This window comes from Phyllobates terribilis, unplaced genomic scaffold (genome assembly GCF_046119375.1).
Source record: "Phyllobates terribilis strain yellow unplaced genomic scaffold, ASM4611937v1 Scaffold_3__8_contigs__length_932513732, whole genome shotgun sequence".
In the NCBI taxonomy this organism is placed as follows: Eukaryota; Metazoa; Chordata; class Amphibia; order Anura; family Dendrobatidae; genus Phyllobates; species Phyllobates terribilis.
Genome location: NW_027362763.1, coordinates 160,054,478 through 160,081,138, shown reverse-complemented (window position 1 = coordinate 160,081,138; position 26,661 = coordinate 160,054,478). Strand labels below are relative to the sequence as shown.

Below are 26,661 nucleotides of genomic sequence, written 5' to 3'. Positions count from 1 at the left end.
TTAACGTGCAAACTACCCTCGGGGGTAAAGGGGTTAAAGTCTTAGGTTATAGCAATGAGATAAAAACAATCCCCATATTAATTAAAAAAAAACAATATTATTGAAATTGTTTAAAATATAAAAAGGCATGTACAACAAAACAAGGCAGCTCAGAAGAAAGAGACAGGCAATAATCCAGGAAAAGTGTCACAGCAGCCATTAGTACCAATGTTGGATAAATAAATATGATAGTAATAATTCATAAATAGGCACAAATAGAATAAAGTGCATTATATGTGAAACATATAAATAGTAAATTTTACCAATATAATTTCTAATAACCACAAAATACATAGAATTAAAGGAGGCGTAAGACTGCCTCACCAATTAGAAAAACAATACTTCTTAAAAAAGGGCCAAATATTTTCAAAGGGTAATATACTTGACTGCTGCCTGGATAGAGTGTCCTTGTACCCCAACGCGCGTTTTGCCCAGCTTTGTCGGGGAAGTGGAGATTAAAGAATAACTCAGATGACCATAAAAAAATGCACACATAGCTTGCCTCAGTTAAGATCAGTGTACACAATTTCATCATACAAAACACGCTGGGCAAAAATTGAATCCATAGGAAAGCTGTAAAACGCAAACCACTGTAAGTGACCCCCAAGACTTTTTGAATACTATTCTGTGGACTGATGATTTAAAGATGAAACCTTTTGAAAGACATGTGTCCCGTTACATTTGGCATTAATCTGATGATGTCAATGTGACTGTGTGGCAGGACATGGACGACTTGTCATATGACTGTGTGCCCACGATGCGTTTTTTAAGCGTTTCCGCAGCAGCAAAAACGCTGCAGAAACAGTTAAAAAACACATGGTAGAAGGCCTGCCATGTTCCCCAATGATAATCCGCATGTGCTGTGCACATGCTGTGGAAATTTCTGCTGCGGATTATCATTGCGGAAAAAAATGCAGCACTACCAATTATTTTGCAGAAGTGCTGCGTTTTCGCCGCCATTGACTTGCATTAGACCGCATGGATTACGCATCACTGCATAAGTAGATGCACATTCCATGCGTTCTAATGTGCGGATGGTACCCAGGTCTAGAGAAGAGGAGACTCTCCTCTGGACCCGGGTACCATTGAAAACTGTAAAAAAAAGAATAAAATAAAAAATAAATATATACTTACCTTCTGGCGGCCCGCGGTGCACTCCTCCTTGCTTGGCAGCAGTTCGCGATGGAATGAAGGACCTGCGCAGATGTCAGAGTCATGTGATGGGTCACGCGACGCTGACGTCGGCAGGTCCTTCACTCTAACGCTGCCGGCAGCCAGGACGGAGGAAATCAAGCCAGCGCGGGCCATCAGAGAGTAAGTATATATTTATTTTTTGACATTCTCTTGGGTCACAGTATATAAATCCATGCCGTTTGCATGGATTTATATAGTGTGACCAAGTTGAAAAGCACTTTCCAAGTGATGCTAAAATCGCTTAGAAAGCGCTTGTCAACCCGCATGCGGAAATGCAAGTGAAGAACGCTTCACATCCGCATGTCCCTGGCAGGAAAAACGCATGTACAATCCGCATGTACAATCCGCATGTACAATCCACATGTACAATCCACATGTACAATCCACATGTGTTTTTTTCTGCCAGGGAGATGCAGAAACGCTCAGGAAAAAATCCTGAGCATTTCTGCATCGTGGGCACATAGCCTAATGGTTGAAATCAAAATCTGTATCTTCAGCATTGAAATGATTATTTATGAGCTGTGTTTTTTTTGCTTTCTCGTGTTGTCTCAATCTTTTGAATTAAAATTAGCTGACTGATCTGAAATATTTCAATGTGACAAATTTTCAAAAGATAGAAAGATAAATCGTATGAGGAGCAAAAACTTCTATACAGCACTTTATAAGAAGTTTAATTTTGTTTTCTCTTTTTAATATGTTTAGGTTTTGGTATGAAAGTACAAATGTGTTCACTGAAAAACAGAAACTGGAACTTGAAAGACATTCCCTATCTCGTGTGATTTGTGATAATACTGGACTAACACAAGCACCTCTTGATAGCTTTCTGATGGAAAATTATCCTGAAGGTTTTGAGTCTTGTGACAATATACCTAGTATGAATCTAGAGGCTTGGAAGGAGAATCAAAAACAAGGTATATGTGTAACTGAAGGTCTATTTCTCTATGATTTAGTTGTGTTTTTTTTTAATTCTGCCTAGTGACAGCGATAAATGTAATAGTTGAGAGAACAGTTATCAATTTTATATGTAAAATATATTTTTATCAAACTTTATGTATTGATAATTTTAGAGTTAACATTGCAACTTGTTCCATTTTTCCATTGAATCACATGTAGACATCTAGTGTTTTCATTCATAGCTTCACATATGGTTTAAGGCAAATATGTAACCAGATTTCACAATATAAGCTGAATATATTTATAAATTAAACTATTATTAAATTAAATTATTAGACCTTTAAAGAGGACCTATTGCCTCCACACATATTATGGTATATTCCACTAAGGAGACTGTAGATATAAATAAATTACCTTTGGAAGAATTACTTGTGTTATGAAATAAGAGAATCACAGTTATGGGAGCGGCCATCTTGGGATTGGCAGCTCGGCGTGCTGTGTTCTGAGACACACCCCCAGAGGCTGGTCGCTAGGCTGCGCCTCTGCTCAGCAGCAGTGTAGTGACCCTATGGCTGCGTTCCCACGATGCGTTTTTCATGCGTTTCCGCTGCGGACTTTCCGCAGCGGAAACGCATCAAAAACGCATGGTAATTCGCACCCCATGGTCCCCAATGGCATTCCGCAATGTCAATGCACATGCTGCGGATTTTTCCGCTGCGTTTCTGCAGTGCAAATAAATCCGCAGCATGTTCATTAATTTTGCGGAAGAGCAGCAGAATTGCCGCCATTGACTTGCATTGAGACGCATAGAATCCGTGTCTGTACATTTGTACAAGCAGATTATATGCGTCTCTATGTGCAGATGGTACCCAAGTCTGGAGGAGAGGAGACTCTCATCCAGACCTGGGTACCATTGTACCTGTGAAAAAAAGAATAAAATAATAAATAAAGTTTATATTCACCTGTCCGACGGCCCCTGCAGCGCCTCTCCTTCCAGGACCTGAGATGACGTTGTGGTCATGTGACCGCAGGCTGTCTCGCGAGATGCCCGGCAAGCCAGGAAGGAACCAGGAAGGAGCGCGACAGCACACGCGTCGGGGGATCGGAGGTAAGTATAGCTTTATGTTTTTATTTTTACGGTCACACTATATAAATCCATGCCTTTTGCCTGGAAAGTGCTTGTCAGTCCACATGCGGAAACACATGCGTTAACGCACGTAGATATGCATGTGAATCCATATGTATTCCGCATGTATTCTGCAGGAAAAACGCATGCACAATCTGCATGCGTTTTTTCTGCCAGGGAGATGCAGAAATGCTGCCGAAATTTTCTGCTTCATTTTTTGCATCGTGGGCACATAGCCTAAGAGCTCACTTATCAAATGGTCGTAATAGAAAGGGGGACAATCTATATAAAGGGGTCTCCTGTCTATATATACTATGTGTAGAGCCAGAGAGAAGGCTGCAGAGTAACCTCAGCCTGTATCACCCATATCTGCTAATAAAGATCCACATTTACATCTCCTGGATAAAAATGGAGTAAGTTGAATGATAGAGTTGAAGAAGCGCTGCAGGGATTATAAGTGAGAAAGGCCGACATTATCCATCCAGGTCAGACGGGTGAATAAAGTCTGTATCACTTATTTTCAGTGAAGTGCTGCTCCCATTCTATTTTTTCCTAATCTGAAGGTTTTTGGCTGGCTGCTGATATTTTTCCATATATCTCTCTATATCTATAGCAAAAAAATGGCAGACAGCGCTCCGAAAGGTCTTTAAAAAAAATATGGACTTTATTAGCCCGGTGTGGTGACGTTTCAGTTGCGGACAACCTTCATCACTGCTTGATCACTGCACCGCAACCGAAACGTCGCCACGGCGGGCTAATAAAGCCCATATTTTTTTTAAAGACCTTTCGGAGTGCTGTCTGACATTTTTTTGCTATACTGTCTATACTTATGGATATCTGTTTGGGGGTCTTACACCCTATATTTTGAAGATATGGTGCTGTTCCAATATTGACTCTATATCTATAGATTTATATATAGCGCAACTTTATGTAACTGCACATTATGGTTGATCCCCTCTGTCTATATAACACGTATGCTTATATATACAGTACAGACCAAAAGTTTGGACACACCGTCTCATTTAAAGATTTTTCTGTATTTTCATGACTTTGAAAATTGTACATTCACACTTAACTTAACTTTTTTGTTAAGTATATAATTCCACATGTGTTAATTCATAGTTTTGATGCCTTCAGTGTGAATGTACAACTTTCATAGTCATGAAAATACAGAAAAATCTTTAAATGAGAAGATGTGTCCAAACTTTTGGTCTGTATTCTATATCTCCAAAGAAAAAAAGGCAGCACTCCATATATAATGGAAAAAATAGGACTTTATTAGCCCATCAAAATTGTGGCACGTTTCGGCTGAGCACAGCCTCTCTCATGCCAGTCTCCAGATCTAAACCCTATAGAAAACCTTTGGTGGGAGTTGAAAGTCCGTGTTGCCCAGCGACAGCCCCAAAACATCACTTCTCTAGAGGAGATCTGCATGGAGGAATGGGCCAACATACCAGCAACAGTGTGTGCCAACCTTGTGAAGACTTACAGAAAACGTTTGAACTCTGTCATTGCCAACGAAGGATATATAACAAAGTATTGAGATGAACTTTTGTAATTGACCAAATACTTATTTCCCACCAAAATTTGAAAAACATTTCTTTCCAAATCAGACAATGTGATTTTCAGGATTCGTTTTCTCATTTTGTCTCTCATCTTTTTAAGTGTGAGAACTTGCACAATTGGTGGCTGACTGAATACTTTTTTTTCCCCACTGTATATATATATATATATATATATATATATATATATGTATATATATACACCCTCACACACACACATATATACATGCACATACTGCAAACTGGTATACAGATATATAAAATACACACTGCGCACATATATACACATGATGCATATATACACACACACACACACGCCCTGCTACGCATTGGTGCCACAGAACCCAGAAGGGTGCATGGATGGACTTCTCCACAAGAGGCCCTCACACATTCACACACCTCCACCCTACCACCTCAGACCAGCAGAGGGAGCCCGTTAGGGAGATATATAAACTGGAGGGTGGAATTAGGCAGTCAGTTAGAGTTTAGACTGAGAGAGAGTCTGAGAGCGTGCTGACGCTCAGAGAGCAGCGAAGAGGCAGCACGCTGGCTGCTGTGCTTAGGCGAGCCAAGGCCTACAGCACGAGTGAAGGCCTAGTGAGGGCCCTGAGTGTGGCCGAAGGCGAGAGGAGAAGGAAGAAGTAGCGAGGGGGCAGAGGAGCATACCAGGCTCACCCCGAGATATATACCGGACACCAGGTCCGCACCTACAGGGTCCCTTATACCCAGTAGGGACCACCGGAACCCCTGGAGGACTACAGGTCCCAGGTTTACTAAATGCTGACTACAGTACCAGGGCTAGGAGTCACGGAGGCCCCAGTGTCCAGGGAGAGTGATCTCCAAGAGGAGGCCCTACCACCAGGTCAGCAGGTGCAAGAGAGACAGAGACAGTAACCAAGTTAGGCCTAGCTCCAGGCAGGTCAGAAGCTCAGGAATAAAGCCACGGATCAGGAGGCCCTATACCCGCTCACTGGTTAGAGTCCAAAAGTGTGCCCTTCGTCCGGAGTATCCTGGACCATGTCTGCATCATCACCAGTAAAGGTACTGAAGCTTACCCCCATGTGAGTATCCGTCTTTCCTCCGGGACCATCCTGCCGTCTCTCACCAGCATCCACCATCTACCCCCACACTGTCCTGGAGCTAGCTCTACCTGTGGGAGCCACACCATCCCTGCTGCAATATCACCAGCTCCAGAGGACTGCTCCGAAGCGGCAGCTCCCCTTAGCCGCATTCCACAGGTGGCGTCACAAACTTTCCAAATCCCCTATAAATAATCCCCCTTTTTATTGACCGCCCTAGGTCACGGACCGGCCAAGCCACCGTGATATCCCTGCCATACCGGCATCCATAGGCCCGGCTGCCGAGTAACCCCCACAGCCCAGGGGGAGCGTCATTTACATACAGTTCTCAAATGCACCATACACTCATGTGTGGCGCCCCTGCGGGTCCAGTTGCCACAGAGGTACTGCATCTCACCCAGAGGTGTGTACCCACCTTTCAGGTAAGGAGAGAGTACTACCCGGGACCCACACACTCACATCCAATATACTCCACTTCAGTTGGGAAGGGCGAGATTGCTCCTAAAGGCGAGCACAGTCCCTGGTCCCTAGCTGGAGGGTGGAACTAGGTAGAGAAGGTGGGTGGAGGAAGAGGTTCAGTGAAGCACAGAGAGTAGAAGTATAAAAGCAAGGGTAGAAGGTTCTAGAGGGAGTTCAGAGTTAGTTGTGAGGAGAGAGTTCAGTCAGAGAGTTAGAGTAAGACTTGGGAGCAGGAGCTCAGGAGGAGCTCTGCTCAGAAGGAGTGGAGAAAGGAGCAGGGACCAGTGAGAGAGGCCCAGGAGAATGAAAGAGAGAAGAGAGGAGCAGTGAGAAGGGCTCCAGGAGGAACAGAGGGGATCCCAGGGGCACGGTGAGTGCGGATGCCATCCGTGCGCCCGAATCCACGCTGACGAGGAGGGATAAGGCCGCAGAGTGGGGACCAGCCCCTAACTAGTGGAGAACAATCAGGCTCAGCTAGACAACCGGAGGCTGCTGCATTTTCAAGGTGCTGCAGCCAACATCCACAATTACATCGCCGAAAAGGTGGCCGCATAGGATCCATGGGACTGCACTTCGCCCAAAAAGGCCCGAGGCCACTGGCTTGGGACACTGATTGTGAGGTGCAGGGCAGGAGGGCAAGAGCCAGCGCAGTGAGACGACCGGGAAAGGTACATAGAACGGGGTCCCGTTTAAGTACTCATGAGATACTTGAGAGATTGCTGAACCCCTACACAGGACACAGGACGACGTCGGCGGTTATACACTGGCCATTGTAACCTGGAGAATTGAACAACTGTGAGTAAAACCTGAAGACTGCACTCCACTGTGTCCTTGAATAATTGCCGCACCATCACCAGCCCTGCACTACACTACACCAACAACATCTACCTCATGAAATCATCATATACTGCCCTGGAGCTTAGCTCTGCCTGTGGAAAGCTGAACCAACTCTGCTGCTTTACATCAGCTCCAGTGGATCTGCACCGCAGCAGCGTCTCCATATAGCCGCATACCACAGGTGGCATCATGAACATTATCTCCAAAAACTTTATTCCCCTTTTCTTTAATCTTTAATTGACCACGGACCGGGTCACTGCCACCGTGACTACCCCACAAAGAACCAGCCTGGCTACCGAGTACCCCACGATCCCAGGGGGCGCGTCACATGCATGCACTTTTCACATATATGCAGACATATCACACATCTATGCACACAATTATACTGTACATACACTGACCATATGAAGTAAATAACACCCCTCTTTTCTGGTACATATCTTCCTCAGCGTTTAGTTTCTGTTGCTGGCAACATCTTTCTCCCTTCAAGGTGCTTGTGGTGACAGTGGGGGAGAGGCACAAACAATCACTACTGGAGGCTTCATTGCTGGACAGTGTGAGCAAGGGAACTGGGAGGTGAAGGAGGAAACACAAGAGCAGTCTCCAGCTCACTGCCTGGTGAGTTATGGAGCACAGCACATACCCAGAGCTGCACGCTGGACTGACCACATCCTGCTCAGTCACAGTGCCTGCACTCAGATCGGCAGACTGCGTTCACTTTCCTTGATGCACTGCATCATGGGAGAGTGACATCAGCACAGCAGAAAAGAGTGAATTCCCCTCCCTGGCTGTGACTTCAGCTGAAGTCGGCTCAGTTGAGTGGAGGCTGGTGCCAAGGAATGGAGTTTTTCTCCCACTTGGTATATGCCTTGTTTATAATGTGTTGGTCAAGTGATAAATGTTATTACATCTGTATTTAATTTAAATAATAAAAAATGTAGTGCTAAGTGTGCTTTAAGGACCCTGTTAATGTTTACTTTTAAAATTCATATCAGAATAACTGTATAATCCTTTCTGAAACTTTTAAACTCACTCTACACCCACCTAGCCTGATTGACAGCTCCTCAGTGTGCCTCCTCCATGCTGAGATCTCACATTGCTCAGTACAAACTGCAGTTGTCAGTCAGACTGGGTGGAGAAAGACTGAATACACTTGGGGCTCAATTCATCAAAGCTTTCACACCAGAATTCTGATGTAAACGCTTTGAAAAGTTTGTGACTTTTAGCGTCTTCCAGCTCCAATAAAATGTGCGGGACAGCGGAGCAGCAGGGTTGGGATGCCACAGCTTGTCTAATTCATGATGAGCTGTGGCGTTGCCTACGACAGAAATCTCACTCCAGTACCTGACTTGAGTGAGAGCTCTGGCATAGTGCTTGAAGGTACATGGCACTCGTCAGATGCTCCAGATTGATGAAGAGGAGTGCACCTCTTCATGAAACAGGAACTTTTGACTGCGGCATGCCCCCTCATCAAGACTGACTAAACAACACAGGTCTTAATGTATCAGACTCTTGGACTTCTTACCTCTCTGACTAGAGTTGAATGAATCTCCTGAAATTTGTTTCGTTCAGATCCGCTTGATTCAGCCAACAGATCCATTTCGCATAAATATGGTCCAAATTGAAAGTTTACTGAAAATATGTTTATTATACTCTGGGATCTCTCCAGACCCCAAATCATAATAAATGGTGGGAAGGGGTAAAAAATAAGAACAAAGTATACTCTACTTTTCTAGACCAGTTAATAACATGTACCACTACTGCAGATCACCGCCTAGTCCTCTACTTGCTCCCTCTTGTCTTTGAAACTTCCAGATGGACTCAGCCTCATGTGGCTGGATTGAATCCCAAACATTTCAGATTTGTCAGAATTTTAAATCTTTTGGAAAATCAATAACAAATTAAATAATTGATTGTTACAAATCGATTCACTAATTATCGCTATCTTTGGCTCTGAATATTGTCATAAATTGCTGGTCCTCCGATCGTTCCCTCCGGCCTTCAGGTCTTCCAGCACTGACTAGGCTTCACGCTGTCATGTCAGATGCAAACCATGTCATTGATGACAGTGACGTGCGTCACTCACTATGTGAATATGGGAGGTCTAGTCAATGCCAGAAGATTCTAAGACCAAATGGAGCAAGTGGAGGACAGGCAAGCTGTGGTAGCAGAAACAAGTAAGGGGTGAGCATATACAGTAGTAGGTGAGTATAATGTTATTATTTTTATCACCTTCTCAAGGCTCAAAAGACACCATCAAAATAGTGGCTGCCTGGTTGGCATTCTGCTGATTTTATACAAATTGAAATCTTAAAATTCCATATTCACCTGCAGTTAAAATTCTCAGGAAATTAGTATTTAATTTGAATGATTACGAATCGATTATCTCATAATCCTTAATCTGCTTTAAAAAATGCTTCTAAGTGCTGATTTTGAAAAATTTGAGATACCAATATAGAATAGAAAATGTAATTATTTGCTCAGTGTAAACTGGTACATGCATCTGCTTTGGGGACCATGGAAAAGCATGAAGCCATGATGTCTTTTATAGAGAAACTACATTTCTAGCAAAAAATGAAGGGTCTTGGAAAATGTCTTAAAGGGAACCTGTCATGTCGTATCTACTATCTACGCTGTCCTCATTACATTATTAGTGATGCAATGTGCATCGCTAACAAGCTTTTTTCATTAAAATTGGTGGTGTTATAATGACTCTATAACATTTTATGTACTTATATCCTACCTGCTTGTTTTCAGTCATAGGGGTGTGATCCTCGTACTCAGTCAGGGCCGCATTCAATCACAGCTGGCGCTACCCACGTATTTGAATTTTTCTCCCGGCGAGCGCTGATATTAGTGGGGCGCATGCGCAGATTTACATGGCCAGCCTCAGGTCCCTTCGCGTGCGCAGTAAGGCTGGGCTGTGACGAGCGGCTCCCAGTGAATGCGCAGTGAAGTTTCCTGCTCCACTGTGTGTGGCCAGAGCCACTCGTCACATCGCATGCGCAGTGTCTTTACCATAATCGATCCGATTCTCTTAGAGGAAAGAATATACATTCATGTGACCCAGGTCTAAATAATTTGTGTTGGGGGTCAGGTGCCATAATTTAGAAACTGACTCTTTTACACCCTAAAGCTACTTTCAAACATCCTTATGAAATTTCTGTGCACAGGCTGATTTTTTTCCCGATCAGCACCTAGACCTTCTGAGTATGGGTATGTCCTATTCCCGATTCTCAAAATAAAATCTGAAAGGGACATGTTCTAAGTTTTACCGATCTCACCTCTTTGATCCGTGATTTTCAGGAATGTGTGAATAGATCCATGAGACTCTTTGGATTCGTATGCCGATCAGGCAGCACACGGATAATTCACACCAATGTCTGAATGTAGCCTAATTCAGGATTTCCTTATATAGAAATCATTAGCAATTGTATGCACTTTGCACTTTAATATTTTTTCCTAGACCACTGAATGTATTTTGTATAAACTAGCAAAGATGCAGCATTTTATACCTATAAAACCCAGAGGGAAATGGTATAGATAAAGACAAAAAAAAGAGAATTTGTTCTGTATTTTTTTCAATTGTCTTCTCCAAATTTACAATTCTCTTTGGAACTATATAAATGTTTTCTCTCCTTTTTTTACCCCAAGGCAAGACTTTGATTCCAAAAATAAAACCAATATAAATCTTAAACTGTATTTAACAGGCATATATCTTATTGTAGGTGCATTATGTGGTCTTCCAAAGAAGATAGAGAATGGAGATTTTGTATATTGTTCAGAAACGCTCTTAATTTATTTTTGTTACCCTGGATATCGCCTAGTAGGAAATGAAAAATTAGCCTGTCTTGGAAATCAATGGAATGCTACCCAACCCCCATTATGTAAAGGTACAATTTAATGTAGAGCATTACAATAAAAGTCTTTGTGGGGTGAACTGAATGTTAAGTAGAGCGAACCTGAGTAAAGCGTCAGATACGAACTACGATGACAAATTCATTCTGCAAATTAAAGTTTACTGCTCAACTATTTACATTGAAGACATACAAGGTCATGTAAAAGTATAAAATTAAATTTATGTGCATCAGATAAAATTAAATTGAAAACGTACAGAAATTTGAGTACTGTAACTATATTACTCGATTTAATTTGCGGTGGGTATGGAAATAACTAACAGGTACACGGCACATTTGAACAAAGTGTAGTTAAAAAGTCATCACTTACATGTACAACACTAAAAGATTAGACTATTTTTCATTACCTGGTGTTAGTAAAAAATGTACCAAACCCTTAGGCTATATTTACACTGTGTTTTTATCCGGTAGTCAAAAACAACAAGTTTTTAAAGCAGAAACTTCAGGTAATTCTGGTGTCTTTTGTCCTGTAGCATTTTTGTTAATCTTTTCTTAGCGTTTCTGGGAGCGATTTGTTGGCTTTTTTCTTTGATGTTTGCTTATTACGTTTTAGCCTTTATTCAGCTTTTTTTTTTAAAAAATAAAATGTTAGCATTTTATGGGACAAATACCCTTGTAAGACAATCAAAAAGATGCCCAGCCGGCTTCTGGGAATTTTTTTTTACCTTCTTGTTGACTTCTACTGTAAAGTATGGAGCGGCTTTATCGCAGATAATGCCTGAAGGATGGGCTGCTCACATCGTTTAACTGATTGGTATTTTTGTAATACTGAGGTGGTTAAAAAAAATTCAATCAGAAGCCCATGTTTGTCCCTGTAGAGTGTGTGACTGCTCCTTATACAAGCCTTATCTGTGTCCTTTTATAATACTAGGCAACCCCCCTTCATCCACATAGGGCAGCACGGTGGCTCAGTGGTTAGCACTGAAGCCTAGCAACACTGGGGTCCTGGGTTCAAATCCTACCAAGGACAACATCTACAAGGAGTTTGTATGTTCTCCCCATGTTTGCATGGGTTTCCTCCGGGTTCTCCGGTTTCCTCCCACACTCCAAAGACATACTGTTAGGGAATTTAGATTGTGAGCCCCAATGGGGACAGTGATGATAATGTCTGTGAATTGTAAACCACTACAGAATATGTTGATGCTATATAAATAAAAAGATTATTATTATTATTGTTAAAAATGTGTGTAAGTGGTTGTTGATCAGTATTTTGCATCTGTGTTACCTCCACCTTTTATCACTGGGGGCCTGGGGTGGACATACCATTGGTGCAACCTCTGCAGCCGCACAGGGCCCAGGAGGTAAGGGGGCCACTACCACCTCCAAAGAAACAAGCAGCTTTTGTTACAGACATACTGGTGCTTCTCACAAATTTAGAATATCATCAAAAAGTTAATTTATTTCCGTTCTTCAACACAAAAAGTGAAATTCATAAATTATAGAGGCATTACAAACAGAGTGATCTATTTCAAGTGTTTATTTCTGTTAATGTTGATGACTATGGCTTACAGCCAATGAAAACACAAATTCAAGAATTCAGTTTGCCCAACTCCTAATAGCGAAATATTCCCATTTTCCCACCTGCATTTCAAAAGTGATAAGAATGGAGTAAAAGCAGATAAGGTAGTGATTTTTTATTTTTATTTATTTATTTATTTTTACTTAAAGAGAACTATGAATTCCCCGACTACTGTAAAAGGATAATGCACACATACTGTATAAATGTTGTCTACAGGATATTTCTCTTAGGCCTCATTCATACGTTCAATTTTACCTCTTACAAGAAAGAAAAAAAAATTTCTCCACTTTCTCCATTCTGACAGTCTGTGAAAATCGAACCGCACTCAGATGTCATCCGCTTTCTACATTCTGACAGTCTGTGAAAACTGAACCGCACTCAGATGTCATCCAATTGCAGCCCGATTTTTTCACAGACCCATAGACTTGCATTGCCAATTTTAATCCAACTCTTGGATCACAAAAATAAAAATAGAACATGTGAATGGCCCCATAAAATATTATAGGTACAAGTGCTATCCATGAAATCCATGAATAGCAATCGGATGTGTGAATGAGCCCTAAGGCAGTGATTTAGTTGGTTTCTATTAAGTTTCCCTTTACCTGGGGTTACACGGCAACTTTGGCTGCAACATCTGTTGCATAGTCAAAGATCACTATGTGTGGCACAATATAAGTGAATGGGGATGCATCATGACCCCAAGGGTACTGAGACAATCAAGTCACAAAAAATCTAATGCGGATGGATTTTTTGGTCTTATCTGTCGGAGTATAATCAGGGTCACAATGAAACTCAATTCAGTAGTATTGTGCTACAACATAGCAGCGACACATAGTGACATTTAGCCATGCAAAAACTGCTGTGACAAAAGTCACCATGTTGCCTCAGCATAAAGCATCTAAAGGCATTAATTCCAACATACACCAGGTCTCAGAGTATGTTCACATATAGCTTATTGATGCATTTTTTGCTGCAAGAAAAATGAAGGTATTCGTCTGAAAACCTCAACATAAATTACGTGTGTTTTTGTTGCATTTTTTGGGGCGTTTTTTTTTATCTTAGTTTGGAAAGCTACAGTAAGAAGACACTTAAAGAATGGACATACTGAATCTTTAAAAAGTGGACTATAGGTCATAAAATGCAATGAAAACATCCATCTTGGGGACGAGATTTTAGAAATATCATTCCTTTTGCTCTGACTGTAAAACGCTGAATTTTTTTAATGAAAAACCATCGAAAACACCACTTGTGAACAAGCCCTAAGGCTACGTTCCCACAATGAGCTTTTGACGTTGCAGAATTTCTGCCCCTATTATTTAAATTTGGTTACTTACGTTTTTTCATTACATTTTTGAGTGCTTTTTTTAACATGTGTTTTTATGGCGTTTTTGAAGCTGCGATTTTTGTCTCTCTAAATAAAGCTGCTTTATTTTTGATACTTCCTGGTATTTGGCTTTGTCAAAACTTTATTGATATACCTAGGTGCGGATTACATGCATTTTGTTAAGCGTTTCCGCCACGGATTTTCCACATCTAATGCAAGTCTATTGGGAAAATCTGCACATAAAAGAGAAATTGACATTTTGTGGATTTGAAACCCGCACCGCAGGTCAGATTACACTGTGTAAGAAAAAGCACAGTGGGCATGAGATCTCTATAAATCCCATCCACTTTGTTAGAACTGTAAGATGCTGCGTTTTTGATACCGCTCTGCCGCCCCGGCCGGCCGCTGCAGTCAACGTACTGGTGCACGGCGGCCAAGTACTGGTCAGGCCCAACCAGGGGCGCGCGACAGTCTGTCAATTGTGGGGGGTTAATACTAAAATAATAAAAAGGTTTGTGATGCCAGTTGGGATGTTCGGCCTGGTATGGCCGGGCACTGGTTAAGATCCCTGGGAGTTAGGTTGTGATGAACAGTACCAGATGATTAACTCTTCTCAACCAGGACTGGCTCCCAGGGGAGTTGGAGCAGGAATGGCGCAGCAGAAAATAATCAGCATTAGACAGAGTAATAACCACTTTTACTGAAGTTTTGCAAACCATTCCAGAAGCTTCCATACAGCTCACATACAGGGTTTTGGTCGGACTTGCACGGTGAGAGCTCAGTTTCTCTGCTGTGAGGTTGTGTAGCCTTCCTGTTGCTAATTATACCTCTGGTAGACGATTCCTTGGATCCGCAGGGGTCCAACGTAAACAGTTACTGGATCTGTGATCCCTTCCAGTGAGCAGGCAACTTGAATCCTCTGGGAAAACACCTACTTTCTCTTGCAGCAGAGTTCCTGATTCTATGAACTGCTGAGCCCCTGGGTAAAAGCACTTTTCTGCTAGTTATATAGAACGAACAGTCTCTCAGTTTAGCACTGACTCTAGAAGTCTCTGTGCTCTGGGGTCTCATACCCTGCCTTGTGCAGCTTGTACTTGCAGAGAGCACACTGCTCTCCCCTGCACCTCCATGATGATCCATCATCCTCACACTTCACTGCTCCACTGAAGTACACTACACTTCAGAAGCACCACCTCCCCTCTGAGGGATCATGCACAACTTCCTGGTTTAGACAAAAGTGCACAGTCCCTCAGTAAGGGATCAAGTAACTAAGTGTGGATGCAATTATAACAGCAGAGAAATCAGCTCTCACCATAGCTGGCAATACATATGAAATTATATCACACATATCACACATGCAGGCATTTTGTGGCGCTATAGACACGGGCGCCACACAGCAAAAATACACAATGTCAAAAATGCACCAGAACCACATTGTGGAAACATAGCCTAACATTCTCATAGTTTCTGTATATTTATAACCCCAACAAGAATGTAAGAAAACTTATTTTGTAGAGAATAATAATAAATACAAAAATGGTTTCAGTTAAGCCATACTATCTCTAGCACTTTTTCTATTCTTCCGCAATTTACAGGTTAAAAGTTTCAGTGCATTGATTTTTTGGAAGAGTTTTTATGACCTGGCCTGCCACACTGACAGCTTCCTTCAATTTCAATTATATGAGATGAGCTCCCTCGTCAGCTCCTTTACTGCTACTTTTTGTACCACATAAAATCCAAAACACAGAGGATAGCAGGTGCAGAGTACTGATCTGTGCCGGTACATCACCGCATGGACATCACTGCTGTCAGTTTTTCCCATTACGTAAATACAGTATGTGACCTAATGTCTTTGAAACACAAGAGCCTTTGTAATGTCTTAAAAATCATGAATCTTGGGATTTTTCAACGCTTATCACAATGGAACATGTTTATAAAGCTAAATGCACCAGAAATAAATTGCACCAAAATACGGACTCATGATTCACACCATAAATGTCCAATAAAGGGGGCATAATCTCACAAAAATGGAAGTGATCTGCTAGAAAAGGGCATGACTTAATGTAACATGAAGCACCATGGCCCAAATTCACTAGGGCCAGTGTTTAGTGCGCCAGTCTTAATGTGGGGCGTGCCGGAATATGATGCACAGATTTATTAAGAGGTACAAGCCACTAAATGAATTTGGCAGTCAGAGCCTGAAGGAACATTTATGGTGTACGCAGCCACTATCGATGAATGTGATGACAGACCTAGCCATGCCCCAGTTCCTCCCCAGCTGTGTCCATTTTGGTGGAGCTGGCTAAAACTGGAGTGTAAAAGCCAAAATTAGCCATTTTTGTGCAACTCAGAATTGTGCTTTTCAAAGTGTTTTTTGCTGACGTATACACTTTGATTAATTGGAGCCTATGTACCAAAAACTGCACCAAAATTGCCACAAATTTCTGGCACAGAGTTAGTCAACTTATAGATGGTGTACACTTAGATTAGACAGTCTTATAATTAGACAGATTTAGAAAACAGCATGACCCACTCATAAATCTAGTGCATTTTAAAGAGAACCTTTCACCAGTTTGAGCATGTTAAAGGGAGTTTGTCAACCTCAAAATGCATTTTAAAGAAGCACTCCCATGTATATTTTTCTAATTAAATGTGTGTATATGTGTATTTAATGTAGTGGGTTAATATTCTCACCTATTTCTGCTCTCTCCGGGGGCCGTTGGCTTCAGGGAAATAGCCGCCGAGATCCCAGTCTGCCCTTGTGTCGGCTCGGGCAGCCATTTCCCTGTAGATCATGGCTTCAGGAAGATGGCTGCAGGAAAAACAATGCACTCTGATCTGCCTGACGCCCGACACCGGCCCCTCAACATCTCACCGCTTCTGCCGCTGCCGGGTTCCAGAGGGAGGGAGGGACCCTGCTTCCCGCTCCACCACCGCAACTCCCCGGTAAGCTACGTTTGGACCATAAGACGCACCCCTCATTTTCCTCCTCAAATTTGAGGGGGAAAAAGTACGTCTTATGGTCCAAAAAATACGGTATATCTAATAGATAGATATACAGTATATCAATCTAATATCTTTCTGTCATCTATCTATAGCTTTAAATAAAAAAAATTTAGATTTGTGGGTAAAAATCAGACGGCATACGTATGGTCCGTGTGCCGTCCAATTTTTGTCTCCCCCACCCATTGACTTGCATTGGCGAGTCTCATCAGCCACTTACAGCGTGCTTCGATTTTTTTTTCCTCAGCCCGATTCCAGCTGAGGAAACACTTACTGATGAACACTCATTGAATGACATTGGTGCAAGTGCAATGTGATTTTATTTCTCGTACTGCATTCTTCCGATTAATACACTAATGTGAGTGAACCCTACAACATAAGTCAATAGAGCATAAGAATGAAGCTCATAAGTTTTCATTGTAAAAGCGACTTCCAGCTCATGCATAGAGCATAGAATCAGCCGACTAGTCACAATTGCAGTGACGTCACTCAGAAGCGAAGCAGAACGGCTCTGGACACCGGAGAAAGCAGCGGTAGGTGAGTATATTAATACACTCACACTACATTACATTTCATGTACATATACACATATTTAATACAAAAAAAATGTACATGGGAGTGCTACACAGTATTATTGGCTATTTACCCCCTATAACAACCAAACAACCTATTGCTGGAACAGTGCCTGAGAGAATAACTTAAAATATATATATATTTTTTTGACATAAAATGAAAGCCCAGTTACACCCTTGACTGTTTATTCTTTATAGCTAGGGATGAGCAGACCCATGGAAGTTCAGGTTCAGCCAAATTTTAGTCCACAGTTCAGTCGGGTTGGGTACCAGAATTTGACCCGAAACATGATCCCGGATGCGAACCCCATATAAGTCAATGGGGACCCGAACTTTGGTGCTGTAAAATGGTCATAATAAGGGCTAGAGGGTAGAAAAAACAGAAGCAAAATTGGGGTAAGAGCAGGACAATTGCCCTGCAAACAAATGTGATTGTGGAAATTACTTAAAATAACATAGAGAAAAAAAATAAAAAATAATAATCTTGAACCAAGTGGAGGGTAGAGCAATGCCTTACAGGTGTAGTTTACTGTATTTGTTAATAAATAAAAAAAAATAATAATTTTAAAAAAATGACGGGATCCCCACTATTTTTAATAACCAGCCAAATGAAAGCAGACTTCTGTGAACTGTTTTTTTTACCTATTTTTAATAACCAGTTAAGGCAAAGTAGTCAGCTGGGGGCTGATATTAAGAGGGTGGGAAGGTCCATGGATATTGGCCCCTTCCCAGCCTAGTGAGACAAGCCCTCAGCCTCTCCAGAAATGGTGCAGCCATTAGGTGTGCCATTTCTGGAGCTTACAAGTCAATGGAAAGCCAATGCTTTTCCATTGACTTGTAAAGCACCAAATGTCTTCTGAGCGTAAAAAGACAGAAAAATGGACATATCAATACTTGGTTATTTTTAGAAAACTGAAGCAGTTAAGACATTTAAAAGCCTGAAAATTTGAGCAGCAAGTCGTTTTTACATAAAAATTGTAGCGTCGGCGTCCCTGCCCTCTGCTTGGCAGGGACGCTGTTCCCCTCACCTCTCTGCTCCGAGCCCGGCGTCCTCCTCCCGCTCTGCTGGCAGCGCGTGCTCCTTCCCGGCCACGGTGCTTAGGGCGCGCGCGCGCTCCCCCCCTCTTAAAGGGGCCGCGCGCGCCGTCCTAAGGAGTCCCCGGCCAATGGCCGGAGGACTTCACCATATATAAGGCACCTCCTCCAAAATGGAGGTGCCTGAGCAATGTTGTGGCACTGTTCACTACTCTGCTTCAGCCCTCAGGTCCCGTTTCCAGTTACCTGCCAGTTACCTGCCAGTTTCCTGCCAGTTTGCTGTCTGATTCCTGCCTGTTATCCGCTTACCTGCTTGCTAGCCTGAGGTCCGACGGTCAGCCTTCCGACATCTGTCAGTCTGACTATGGACCAGCTTGCCCGCTCACCTGGGAGCGCTCACCTGCTACCTGTCTGCTAGCCTACCTGGAGGCTCCGCCGTCACGTGCTGTGACCACCTGCCAGTCCAGAGACTCTTGCCCGCTCACCTGGGAGCGCTCATCTGCTACCTGCCTGTTAGCCTACCTGGAGGCTCCGCCGTCACGTGCTGTGACCACCTGCCAGTCCAGAGACTCTTGCCCGCTCACCCGGGAGCGCTCATCTGCTACCTACCTGTTAGCCTACCTGGAGGCTCCGCCGTCACGTGCTGTGACCACCTGCCAGTCCAGAGACTCTTGCCCGCTCACCTGGGAGCGCTCATCTGCTACCTGCCTGTTAGCCTACCTGGAGGCTCCGCCGTCACATGCTGTGACCACCTGCTTATCCAGAGACTCTCGACTGCTCACCTGGGAGCACACATCTGCCATCTGCCTGCTAGCCTACCTGGAGGCTCAGCCGTCACAGGTCGTACCTACCCTTTACCCAGAGACTGTCCCGGTCACTTGCCGTGACCTCCTGCCCGTTCACCCAGAGACTGCCCCGGTCACTTGCTGTGACCTCCTGCCCGTTTACCCAGAGACTGTCCCGGTCACTTGCCGTGACCTCCTGCCTGTTTAACCAGAGACTGTCCCGGTCACCTGCTGTGACTACCTGCCTGTCTTCCCTGGTCGCCACCCGCTTCCTTACAAGGACCGCCCCCTTGTATAAGTTGCTCAGAGGTTCCGCCTCCCAGACCCGTTACAGTTTGCTCGGGCCATGGAACCCGGTGGCACCCAAGCTCCCTCGCTCTCGGACCTTTGTCATGAACTGTCCCGTCAGAGGTCCCAACAGGAGTCCATCCTGAGTCACCTGCGGAATGTCAATTCTCGCCTGGACACTTTGACTGCTCCACCAGCAACCACCGCTAGTGTCTTGACTCGCAACCCGGCAGCTCCGCTGCCCACCAATACCATGGTATCCTGCTCCGGACCCCGGCTTTCTGCACCTCCTCGCCTCGGAGGCTACTCCGCTCTGGCTCGGGGCTTCATAAACCAGTGCACCCTGCACTTTGAACTCCTGTCCCACCAGTTTAACTCCGACCGGGCCAAAGTAGCCTTCATCATGTCCCATCTCACGGGGGAGGCACTGGCTTGGCTAAATCCTCTATGGGAGAGAGGAGACCCCCTGGTGTCCGACTTGCCTGCCTTTCTCACGGCTTTCCGGAAAGTCTTCGACGAACCCGGACGGAAGACCTCATCCGCATCGTCTCTGCTACGCCTCCGTCAGGGAAGTCTCACCGTGGGCCAATATGCCATACGGTTCCGTACCCTTGCCTCGGAGCTGACCTGGGATAACGACGCTCTGGTGTCTGTCTTCTGGGAGGGTCTGTCCGGCCGTATTAAAGATGAACTCGCCGGTCGGGACATTCCTACCACTCTCGATGACTTAATAACTCTTGCCACCCGGATTGACCTACGGTTCCAGGAGCGTGCCAAAGAGGTCACCCGTGAGAGGAGGTTTCCACGTCTAGCTCCTACCTTCCAGAAACCCGTCACTCCCTCCATTTCTCCCCAGGTACACTCTCCTGAGCCTATGCAGGTCGACCAGACCAAGATGGTCAAACCCGTCAGGACTTACGCCGTGCCGAGGGGAGCTGCTTCTACTGTGGCAGCAAGGAGCACCGGATCCGTACCTGCCCGGAGAGGTCGGGAAACGCCTGTGTCTAGGTTCGCTCAGAGAGGTCGACCTAGACAAGAATAAATCCTCTCCATCTCTGCTGCTGTCAGTCTCAATTATCTGCGGGGAGAACCGTTTTTTCGAACTAGCCCAACTTGACTCTGGAGCAGCCGGGAATCTTATTTCACAGTCCCTGGTAGAAAAACACCGCATTCCCACCAAACCTCTGGCTGTACCCCTATCTGTCGCTGCCGTGGATGGGGGCCTCTTACCACGTCCCATCCAACTCATCACCGAATCCATTACTCTGCAGGTGGGAATGCTGCATTCTGAGAGCATCTCTTTTCATGTTCTGCCTGGACTCTCTCACGCCCTCTTACTAGGCCTACCTTGGCTCCAGAAACATGCACCCGTGCTTGACTGGAAGACCGGAAAAGTCCTTCGTTGGGGACAGGACTGCCATAAGACTTGTTTGGTTCCCGTTCATCCCGTCCGTCCTTCTCCTACCCCAACTAATCTACCGGGACTTCCGATTCCTTATTGGTCATTTGCTGATGTCTTTAATAAAAAGGAGGCAGAGACATTACCCCCTCATAGACCATACGACTGTCCTATCGACCTGTTACCCAGTACTACGCCTCCCCGTGGGCGTATTTACCCATTGTCCGCTGCTGAGACCCGGTCGATGTCCGAATATTTTGAGGAGAATCTGGCCCGGGGATTCATCCGGAAATCTACCTCCTCGGCGGGAGCAGGCTTCTCTTTCGTTAAAAAGAAGGACGGCTCTCTCCATCCCTGTATAGACTATAGAGGCCTTAACCAGATCACGGTGAAGAATAAGTACCCCCTTCCGCTCATTCTGGAGTTATTTGATCGTCTGAGGGGGGCTAGAATCTTCACCAAACTGGACCTCCGTGGGGCATACAACCTGGTCCGTATCCGTCAGGGGGATGAATGGAAGACTGCATTCAACACTCGGGACGGCCACTATGAATATCTGGTAATGCCCTTTGGTCTCTGTAATGCTCCTGCCGTCTTTCAAGAGTTGGTCAATGACATCTTCCGGGACCTTCTTTACTCCTGCGTAGTGGTGTACCTGGACGACATCTTGGTCTTCTCTCCGGATCTCCAGACTCACCGGAGGGATGTTCGTCAGGTCCTGCTCAGGCTCAGGCAGAATCACCTCTTCGCTAAATATGAGAAGTGCCTCTTTGAGCAGACCTCGCTTCCGTTTTTGGGCTACATTATTTCTCAGACCGGCCTCCGAATGGATCCAGAGAAACTGTCTGCCATCGAGAAATGGCCTCAACCGGAGGGGTTGAAGGCTATTCAGCGGTTCCTGGGCTTCGCCAACTACTACCGCCTCTTCATACCGCACTTCTCTTCCCGGACTGCCCCAATTTCCGCGCTCACCCGTAAGGGCACTAATCCCAGAGAGTGGCCGCCCGAAGCAGAGGAGGCCTTTCTTTCCTTAAAACAGGCCTTCTCTTCCGCCCCGGTGCTGCATCGCCCGGACGGCAACAAGCAGTTCTTCCTGGAAGTTGACGCCTCCTCCTCTGGAGCCGGAGCGGTACTTACCCAAAAATCGTCTTCTGGGAGAATGGTAACTTGTGGCTTCTTCTCCAAACTCTTCTCCTCTTCTGAGCACAACTATTCCATAGGAGACCGAGAGTTATTGGCCATCAAGCTGGCATTGGAGGAGTGGCGTTACCTACTCGAGGGGGCTCTTCACCCGGTAATAATTTACACTGACCACAAGAACTTGGCTTACCTCCAGCATGCCCAGAGACTTAACCCGCGCCAAGCCCGGTGGTCCTTGTTTTTTGCTCGCTTTGATTTTGTTCTTCATTTTCGCCCGGCTGACAAAAACATCAAAGCAGACGCCTTGTCCCGATCCTTTCTGGTGTCCGATCTCGAGGAAGAACCTAAACATATCATCGATCCCGCCAGAGTAATGCAGGTGGCTCCCTTGAGTCTAAATCGTCTCCCTCCCGGTAAGACGTTCGTTTCAGTACCTGATCGGGAGAAGATCCTACACTGGGGCCATTCGTCTAAACTAGCTGGCCACGCCGGTCAGAAAAAGACCCTCCAGATTATTACCCGGCACTACTGGTGGCCTACCCTGCACAAGGACGTAATAGACTTTGTTTCTGCCTGTGTGTCCTGCGCCCGCAACAAAGTCCCGAGACACCTGCCAGCCGGTCGCCTCCTTCCGCTTCCTGTGCCTGCTGCCCCCTGGCAGCATATTGCTATGGACTTCATAACTGATCTCCCCGTCTCTGCCGGTTGTATGGTCATTTGGGTGGTCACTGACCGCTTTTCCAAAATGGCTCACTTTATTCCCCTGCCAGACCTCCCGTCTGCACCCGAGCTGGCTAAAGACTTTATCCGCCACATCTTCCGTCTTCATGGCCTGCCCCTCCACATCGTGTCGGATCGTGGGGTACAGTTCACCTCACGTTTCTGGAGAGCCACTTGTAAATTGCTAGACGTCACCCTGGACTTCTCCTCCGCTTACCACCCACAGTCTAATGGTCAAGTGGAGCGGATCAATCAGATCCTGACCAGTTACCTCCGGCACTTCGTTAATGCCCACCATTCTGACTGGGTGGATCTCCTGCCATGGGCCGAATTCTCCTACAACAATCACGAGAGCGAATCTTCCTCCAAATCCCCGTTTTTTGTAGTCTTCGGTCAGCATCCTTGGATCCCATTTCCCGTCTCCACCTCGGTGGATAATCCGGCTGCGGAATCTCTTGTTAACAAATTTTCCTCCATGTGGGAGAGTACCCGGTCCGCACTCCTTCAGTCGTCCGAGCGTATGAAAAGACATGCTGACAAAAACGTCTGGATCCTCCTCAATTCCGTCCAGGGGATAAGGTCTGGCTCTCGTCCAAGTATGTCCGGCTCAAGATTCCTTCCTATAAGTTAGGGCCTCGGTTCATCGGTCCTCTGGAGGTCATCAGTCAGATCAACCCGGTGGCCTATAAATTGAAACTCCCGGCCAACTTGCGGATCCCTAACTCCTTCCATGTATCTCTCCTCAAACCTGTGGTACTTAACTCTTTTTCCAAGTCTACAGGTACGCCTCCTGCTCCGGTTTCCGCTGAAAACGAGTTTGAGGTAGAGAACATTCTTGCCACAAAAAGGGTAAGAGGAAAGACCTTTTCTCTAGTAGATTGGAAGGGGTTTGGTCCTGAAGAGAGAACGTGGGAGCCCCGGGGGAACATCCATGCCCCTCTCATCCTTGCTAAATTTCTGTCTGGCCTAAAAAAGGAGGGGCCTAAAGGGGGGGGTACTGTAGCGTCGGCGTCCCTGCCCTCTGCTAGGCAGGGACACTGTTCCCCTCACCTCTCCGCTCCGAGCCCGGCGTCCTCCTCCCGCTCTGCTGGCAGCGCGCGCTCCTTCCCGGCAACGGTGCTTAGGGCGCGCGCGCGCTCCCCCCCTCTTAAAGGGGCCGCGCGCGCCGTCCTAAGGAGTCCCCGGCCAATGGCCGGAGGACTTCACCATATATAAGGCACCTCCTCCAAAATTGAGGTGCCCGAGCAATGTTGTTGCACTGTTCACTACTCTGCTTCAGCCCTCAGGTCCCGTTTCCAGTTACCTGCCAGTTACCTGCCAGTTTCCTGCCAGTTTGCTGTCTGATTCCTTCCTGTTATCCGCTTACCTGCTTGCTAGCCTGAGGTCCGACGGTCTGCCTTCCGACATCTGTCAGTCTGTCTATGGACCAGCTTGCCCGCTCACCTGGGAGCGCTCACCTGCTACCTGTCTGCTAGCCTACCTGGAGACTCCGCCGTCACGTGCTGTGACCACCTGCCAGTCCAGAGACTCTTGCCCGCTCACCTGGGAGCGCTCATCTGCTACCTGCCTGTTAGCCTACCTGGAGGCTCCGCCGTCACGTGCTGTGACCACCTGCCAGTCCAGAGACTCTTGCCCGCTCACCTGGGAGCGCTCATCTGCTACCTGCCTGTTAGCCTACCTGGAGGCTCCGCCGTCACGTGCTGTGACCACCTGCCAGTCCAGAGACTCTTGCCCGCTCACCTGGGAGCGCTCATCTGCTACCTGCCTGTTAGCCTACCTGGAGGCTCCGCCGTCACATGCTGTGACCACCTGCTTATCCAGAGACTCTCGCCTGCTCACCTGGGAGCACACATCTGCCATCTGCCTGCTAGCCTACCTGGAGGCTCAGCCGTCACAGGTCGTACCTACCCTTTACCCAGAGACTGTCCCGGTCACTTGCCGTGACCTCCTGCCCGTTTACCCAGAGACTGTCCCGGTCACTTGCCGTGACCTCCTGCCCGTTTACCCAGAGACTGTCCCGGTCACCTGCTGTGACTACCTGCCTGTCTTCCCTGGTCGCCACCCGCTTCCTTACAAGGACCGCCCCCTTGTATAAGTTGCTCAGAGGTTCCGCCTCCCAGACCCGTTACAGAAATGCATATGTTCATTCTTTTGAGAGTTTTCCGATTGTTTTTTTCGGCATTTGAAAAAGACATTGTGTGCACATACTGTTTAGCTGTCATTTACTGAGCTTCTTTTAAGTTGATTTATGCTCTTCTTTGATATGGTATGTGGTCATAAATCAGCTGATAGGAAATTAATAAAAGACAGAGAAGAGAGTTACAAACGTCACAACAGATAATGCTCACTGATTGAGTCTTGGTTAACTTATTCTACAGCCAGCAATGAGCAGGCAAACAAACAGCCTTAAAAACCAAACAATACACAATTTTTAAAGAAACACAATTTTTAAAAATTGTATTTTATATACTCGTAACGATGAGCGCCACACATGTATGGCATTCCTCCAGTGCAGGTATATGGAGGGTGCTCAGGAGTCAATCTTTGACAGCAGAATTTACAGTGTGTGGACCCATTCCATGTACACATCAACCCATCTGCATTTCGATGCCATGTCAGCCGAAGGTCTGCTGAAGACCCCAGAGCTTTCTATCACTATGCTCCTATGAACACCAGCTTGCAGCTAACTTTCATAGGAGATGGTAATTTTTACAATATACTGTAATTATATTGTAATATATAGTACAATCGGTCAGATGATCGCAGGCTCAAGTCCGCTGTGGGGACTAAAAAACACAATAATAAATAAAAATAAGAAAAATGTTTTTAAATATATTTAAAATATTAAAAATAAAGATATTTAAATAAATACACTTAATGGTTTTTGACGTGTCCATAAAAGTCTGATCTATCAAAATATAAAAAACCCAAACGGTAAAAACAATAAAGAAAGAAAAGAAACTGCGGAATTATAGTTTTTTAGCTGCTGCAAGTGATCAAATTGTCAGCTCACCACATAGAAAACAAGCCCTCACACAGCTCGATCGACCAAAAAAATGCAAGCATTAAAAGTCTTGGAAAATGGCGACACAAGCAACATTTTATTTTTGAATTTTGAAAATTTTTTGAATTGCCTAAAAAAATATATATATTGTATTTTTCGGACCATAAGACGCACTTTTTTTTCCAAAAATTTGGGAGGAAAATGGGGGGTGCGTCTTATGGTCCGAAAGTAATTTACCAGTGGTGGAGGAGTGGGATCGGCGGCGGTGACAGCGGCAGCAGGTGGCGGCAGCGGCAGCAGTGGCAGCAGGAAGCGGCAGAAGAGGAGCCGAGAGCCGGGGCCTTGCCTAGTACAAGGGCTGGTTTCCTGCTGTGAGCAACATGAGCGGCTTCCGGTGCGCGCGGCCATCTTTCTGAAGCTGATCTACAGGAAAATGGCCACTGGAGCCGGCGCATGCGCTCTGCTATGCCGGCGGCCATTTTCCTGTAGATCTCAGCTTCAGAGAGATGGCCACGCACACCGGAAGCCGCTCACGCCGCTCTGCCACGCTACTCACAGCAATACACTGGCCCCGGTAGCAGGCCCCAGGGCCCCAGCCACCACTCACCCAGGCCCTAAGCCCCCAGCCACCACTCACCCAGGCCCCAAACCCCAGCGCCAGCCACCACTCACCCAGGCCCCAAGCCCCCAGAGCCAGCCACCACTCACCCAGGCCCCAAGCCCCCAGAGCCAGCCACCATTCACCCAGGCACCAAGCCCACAGCG

The 26,661-nt window shown here is 45.6% G+C and overlaps 1 protein-coding gene across 1 annotated transcript in view; it reads left to right on the top strand.

Moving 5' to 3' along the window:
* The window catches only part of TPO (thyroid peroxidase), a 161,246-nt gene that overhangs the window by 92,242 nt on the left and 42,343 nt on the right, over positions 1-26,661 (top strand). The window contains exons 9-10 of the mRNA XM_073673487.1: positions 1,936-2,144; positions 10,919-11,083. Coding sequence (XP_073529588.1) covers positions 1,936-2,144; positions 10,919-11,083 — 374 coding nt within the window. The remainder of the gene's footprint in view (positions 1-1,935; positions 2,145-10,918; positions 11,084-26,661) is intronic.